The 6,487-nt window shown below is 43.0% G+C and overlaps 2 protein-coding genes across 2 annotated transcripts in view; both read right to left on the bottom strand.

The window, feature by feature from the left end:
* Positions 1 to 2,253: 2,253 nt before the first annotated feature.
* LOC119420255 (LIM/homeobox protein Lhx1) lies at positions 2,254 to 4,910 on the bottom strand (the record flags this gene model as incomplete). The annotated part of the gene is given in 2 exon segments (XM_037687645.1): positions 2,254 to 2,666; positions 4,730 to 4,910. Coding segments are annotated over 2 exon segments (450 nt in total), but the record flags the coding sequence as incomplete, so codon positions are not given.
* Positions 4,911 to 6,150: 1,240 nt separating this feature from the next.
* vsx1 (visual system homeobox 1 homolog, chx10-like) overlaps positions 6,151 to 6,487 on the bottom strand; it is a 3,899-nt gene continuing 3,562 nt past the window's right edge. Inside the window, exon 4 of the mRNA XM_037698210.1 lies at positions 6,151 to 6,168. Within this exon, the coding sequence (XP_037554138.1) occupies positions 6,151 to 6,168 (18 nt within the window). The remainder of the gene's footprint in view (positions 6,169 to 6,487) is intronic.

The following is a 6,487-nucleotide window of genomic DNA, read 5'->3' as shown; positions in this document are numbered from 1 at the left end:
TTGTCTCTTGACCCTACAACTGGGTAAGGTTACAGTAGACCTAGCCCACTACTGGAGTTTCAATTAGGTATTTTAAGCTACTAATAAACATGATGGATGTTGATCATAATGCTTTATGTTAGGCCATTGGTAAGAAGGAGTGATTATTATTAGCGTTTCATAATGGCTACTGATTTTTTTCCCTAAAACTTAACTTGGGCTTCACTGTGTTTCTTAGAGTGTGACTAGGATGAGAGAAGCGGAGCATGCGCTATTCACACAAGGAGAGCTGTTGGTCAGGTTACTTCTTGTTCTGCCATTAACTCTAAAATAGTTATTGAATCAAGTGTTACTTGTGTAGGTAAAACTAGATGTTAAACAACTCGTTAAAATACACCAGAATGCAGGAAATGGCATCTACTTTATTCAAAATTTTCTGGGGGAGAACCCCCAGAACCCCCACCACCACCAGTGTTCCCCCCCCCCCCCCCACACACACACATTACAAACATGCTTCTGACATTAATGGCCATCGTGTTGCTAACCATCTTCCAGAGTAGGACCCTCACCCAGACCAAAGTGGGGGCTCTCACATTTAACATGCTACTCAGCTCATGAATAACAAGATTATTGTCTTTTTCATTTGAAGTGGGCCAAATCACTTATATTAAAAGAAAACAAATGAAAATTGCTACTGTAATTTGATTATTTTAATAAGCCATGTAACTTGCTATGATCCCAGGTTTTGAACAGGTGTGATACTGGTATGTTACCACAGCATGCACATCTGATGTTGTTCACAGTGTTCTTCAGTGTGTTCAGAGAGCTTGTGTGTTTTCCCAGAAACATAAAAAATTAGAGGGAACATTGATTTCACTCTCATCTATGGCCACGAGCTCTGGGTAGTGACACAGGTAAGACTTAGGACATGCTGGAGAGACTACATCTCTCCGTTGGCCTGGGAACACCTTGGGGTCCTCCCAGAAGAGCTGGAAGAGGTGACTGTGGAAAGAGATGTCTGGACCTCCCTGTTCAAGCTGCTGCCCAGAGACCTGATTTTGGAACAAGTGGAGGGAAATGGATGGATGGATAGAAGTTTATTGTTTAGTTGTTTTTTGGGGTTTTTTTGGCTGAAAAAGATCAGTTTATGTCAATCATGATCAATTTATTTATGACAATAAAAACATAAAACATTCAACTGGAGTGGGGGTGGAGCACGTTTGGTGGGCACTATTTGCTCTTTCAAACCTGAAAAGTATATTTTCTACACAGAAACTTTAAAGTGGGCAGCATGGTGGCGCAGTTGGTAGAGCTGCTGCCTCTCAGCGAGCTGGTTATCCAGATTGAAATCCCAGCCAGGGGGCCTTTCTGGATGGAGTTTGCATGTTCTCTCTGTGCATGTGTGGGTTTTCTCCAGGTACTTCGGTTTCCTCCCACAGACCAAAAACATGCATGTTAGGCTGAATGGTAACTCTAAATTGTCCCTAGGTGTGAGTGAGAGAATGAATGGTTGTTTGTCTTGTTTGTCTCTATGTGTCCCTTTGATGGACTGGAGAACTGTCCAGGGTGTCCCCATCTCTCACACAGTGATAGCTGGACATGGGCACCAGTGACCCCCGCAACTCAAAAAGGAAGAAGTAGGTAAAAGATAATGGATGGATGAAACTTTAAAGCTGATTTTGACAGATTTATTGTGAACATAATACTGTTGTAGAGATTATAGAACAAATGCATGATGTCTGAAAAATATGTTTTTATTTGCCACTACATACATATAATATTAACAATAATAAATAAATAATAATCAATAATAATAATAAATATTACATATATTGTACATTCAGAACAAGACAATAAACTCACAGAACTCAACAGGAAACAGTAAAGAAGGTCTCATTCAGACGACACAAACAGAAAACCAAGAGACACAAACGTCATCAGTCATGGAGTACAATCGGACGCCGTGGCGTTCTTAATGCCAACGGGTTTTTCTGACACCTTGGAGTTGTTCTTGTTTTTCAGAAGACAACGTTTTGATTTCTCATTTTTGAGTTTTGTTCTAGGAGACCTGCTAGATTCACAGTTTTATGAATTCAGTTTTGTTATCCGCAGCTCCTCAGTTCATCCTTTACCTTTTCTTTAAGATCCGCCTCTCTAAAACAAAAGCTGCCCTCTGAATGGTCAGCTACTCAAGGCCTTTGAGGAGCAGCACTCTCACTGTAACAATATTACATTTTAAATAAAGAGTAAAAAAAAAAACCCCATAAAATTAATCTTATTTTGTACATTTTAGTTTGTAAACTTTGCATAGCAACAAAAGTTACAGCTGTTTGTTCATTGGCTGAGCTCCCTGAATCAAGAGCCAATCACATTCCAGTATTATCACAGTTTTCAAACCTCTATAGGCTCCTCCCACCTTCAGCTGTGCTTGTCTGGTTCTTTGCCGCTCTCCAGCTGTGGTGAGGGGGTGGTCCTTGTGGAAGCCCCACCCTCTTCCTGCTGTTGCTTGGAGGAGCTTGACAAGTCAATGGCCACCTCCTCCTCTACATCCTCTTCCTCCAGAAGCTCCTCCTGAGCCTCACTGGCTTGCTGCTCTGCCGTGTCGCAGAACATGTCAGAACGTGTCGAGTCCGACGCAAGAGGGCTAGAACACTTCTTGGACATTTCCAGGGACTTCTTGTGCATACCTGTGTGGGCGGAGTCAGAGCAGGTTCAAACTGTGTCTTTAAATGAGGGCAGAATTAGAGCATATTCAGATTTTGTCAGTGAATGTGTGCGGAGTCAGAGCATATTCAGATTGTGTTTGTAAATGTGGGTGGAGTCAGAGCAAGTTCAAACTGTCTTTAAATGAGGGCAGAGTTAGAGCATATTCAGATTTTGTCTGTAAATGTGGGCGGAGTCAGAGCAGGTTCAAACTGTGCCTTTAAATGAGGGCGGAGTCAGAGCATATTCAGATTGTGTCTGTAAATGCGGGTGGAGTCAGAGCAGGTTCAAACTCTGTCTTTAAATGAGGGTGGAGTCAGAGCATATTCAGATTATGTCTGTAAATGTGGGTGGAGTCAGCAAGTTCAAACTGTCTTTAAATGAGGGTGGAGTCAGAACATATTCAGATTTTTGTCTGTAAATGTGGGTGGAGTCAGAGCAGGTTGACACCATTGACCATTTTAGACCAAATGTTGTTGTCTACCATGATGCATTTTTTGGGGTAACACGTGGACCTGAGCTCTACCAAGTTACTGTATATGTGGATGATTATGTCTCCACTCATATTTAAAGACACTCAACGCCTGTAACTCAAATACGTGTTATAATACTGCAAGTGCGTCTGCCTTTTCACAGCTGTGGGACTTGAAGGTATCAGAAACCAATTTGCGGAAGCTGCCATGTTGTATTTTATGAACCAGAGTCTGTGCATCAAAGATTTGGGCTTTAGGCCCCGCCTACTTCAAAACCAAAGCACACTAAATTTTAACTGAATAAATTATGCCAATTTTTGTGGCAGGTTACAACTTTTTTCATTGTTTTCTGTAAATAAATTAACCCAGAATCTAGGGTTTAAGAATTTTGCTCTCATATATTTAAATCAAGATATGTAATATTAGTAACACTTCAGATATTTTCAAGCTCTTTAAAATGAAATTATTTGTTTTAGGGGGGAAAAAAGTGAAAATGTTAATAGTCTTCTTCCAGAGGTCTGGGAGTTTAAGAGTTTTGTTAAGTAACTTAGCTGTTCCTAGGACTGCACTCTTCTGGACAGAGATCTCTGAGGTTGTTCCTGGGATCTGTTGGAGCCACTCTTCCAGTTTGGGGGTCACAGCACCAAGACCTCCAATGACCACTGGAACTACTGACTCTGACTCTCCACAACTTTTGTATTTCTTCGTTCAGCTCTTGGTATTTCTCCAGCTGCTCCTTCTTCCTGATGTTACAGTCACTTGGGGGTTGCTACATCTATCACCACTGCCTTCTTCTCTTGCTTGTCGACCACCACAATGTCCAGTTGGTTAGCCATCACCTGTTTGTTGGTCTGGATCTAGAAGTCTCACAGTATTTTATCCCTTTCATTCTCCACCACCCTTGGTGGTGTCTCCCACTTTGACTGTGGGACCTCCAGTCCATACTCTGCACAGATGTTCCTGTATATTATTCCAGCCAATTGGTTATGGCGTTCCATGAATGCTTTATCTGTCTGGATTTGCCACCCTGCTATTATGTGTTGAATTGTCTCAGAGGCATCTTTGCACAGCCTACATCTTGGGTCTTGTCTGGTATGGTAGACCCCAGCCTCTACTGCTCTTGTGCTGAGGGGCCTGTTCTTGTACCAGCATGATTAGTGCCTCTGTGCTGTCCTTCAGTCCAGCCATATCTAGTTACTGGTAGCATTTGTTATCAGCCATTTCCTCAACCTGTCAGTGGTACATGCCATGCAGGGGTTTATCTTTCCATGATGGCTCCTGTTGTTCTGCTTCTACCACAATGGGTTTCTGCTGCTGCCTGAGACATTCACTAATTAGTTCATCATCCAGGGATTTCCTTTTGATGTACTCCAGGATCTTGGTAGTTTCATCCTGTATAGTGGCTCAAATGATTACTGCCGCCCTCCTTTTTCATAGTGTATAGTCTCAGAGTGCTGGACTTGGACTGAAACCCTGTGTGGTGTCAGTGTGTCTGTGCATGTGAGTGTGCATTTGTGTGTGTGTGTGTGTGTGTGTGTGTGCATGTGTGTGGCACTGACGTGCATGCGGCTCACCGAGCAGCCAGGGCGCGCAGGATCCCATCATGCCGTTCTTGGCGGAGTTCAGGATGGACTCTGGCAGAGGGATGGAGTGTCGGACCATGGCACCGTACAGACCGTATTCTGCCATGACGCTGCTGCGGCCCCAACACTTCTCACGCTTACGCCATTTGGCCCGCCGGTTCTGGAACCAGACCTGAAACACAAAATCCAAACTCACATAAACGTTCACAAACAAAAATAACACAAATATGGAAAACAATAAAAATAAATAAAAGCACAAAAACTAAAATAATCTGGTAAACAAATTAAAAACTGTCAAATTTTACTCAGATTACATTTTGACCTTAATATACAGCCTGAACAAACCTGAGTGTTTCATCATCCTGAAGAACCAATCACAACAAATCACAACATATCAAACCACATCACATCGCATGACAACTCATCACAACCCATCACAACCAATCATGACCAATGGCGACCCATCGTGACCTATCACAACCAATCACAACACATCACAACCAATCGTTACCAATCACGATGAATTGCAACCAATCATGACACATCAAAAACCATTTCAATCAATCACAACCCATAGCGACCCATCATGAACCATCACAGTCAATCACAACCCATCACGACTAATCGCATCCTATTGTGACCAATAATGACTTATTATTACTAATCATGACCAATAACGACTCAGCATGACTAATCATGATCAATTGTGATCCATCACTACCCATCATGACCAATTGCAACCAATCATGACAATTGCGATTGATGATGGGTCGCGACCCATCATGACCCATCACATCTTCATGCTTCACAACCAATCACAACCCCATCCATCCATCCATCCATTTCCTTTACCCGCTTATTCCATTTTGGGTCACAGGGGTCGCTGGTGCCCATGTCCAGCAATCACTGTGCGAGGGGCGGGGTACACCCTGGACGGGTTGCAAGTCCATCACAGGGCCACATAGAGACAAACGAGACAAACAACCATTCACTCTCTCACTCACAACTAGGGACAATTTAGAGTTGCCAATCAGCCTAACATGCATGTTTTTGGACTGTAGGAGGAAACCGGAGTACCCGGAGAATACCCACGCATGCACGGAGAGAACATGCAAACTCCACCCAGAAAGGCCCCTGGACCGGGGTTTGAACCAAGGACCTGCTCGCTGAGAGGCAGCAGCTCTACCAGTTGCACCACCGTGCTGCCCACAATCACAACCCATCAAGACCAATTGCAAACAATTGTTACCAATTGTTACCAATCACGACCAATCATGACCCATCACAACCAAAAACAGCACATCACAATCAAACACAACGTATCACAATCCATAATGACCAATCATGACACATCAAAAACCCTTACAACTAATCACGACCAATAGCGACCCATCGCAGCCCATCATAACCAATCACGACCCGTTATGACCCTGTCCCAACCAATCACAACTTATTACAACCAATCATGACCCATTGTGTGTTGTTGTGTATTGTGTTATGTTCCTGTGTTGTGTTACCTGGACGTGTTGTGTGTTGTTGTATATTGTGTTGTGTCGTGGTACCTGGATGTGTTGTTGTGTTGTGTTACCTGGACGTGTTGTGTGTTGTTGTATATTGTGTTGTGTCGTGGTACCTGGACGTGTTGTGTGTTGTTGTATATTGTGTTGTGTTGTGTTACCTTGACGTGTTGTGTGTTGTTGTATATTGTGTTGTGGTACCTGGATGTGTTGTGTGTTTTATGTTCTTGTA

The sequence above is a fragment of the Nematolebias whitei genome, chromosome 1, assembly GCF_014905685.2.
Source record: "Nematolebias whitei isolate Nwh7 chromosome 1, NemWhi1, whole genome shotgun sequence".
Lineage (NCBI taxonomy): Eukaryota > Metazoa > Chordata > Actinopteri > Cyprinodontiformes > Rivulidae > Nematolebias > Nematolebias whitei.
This window is presented reverse-complemented; position numbering and strand designations above follow the sequence as displayed.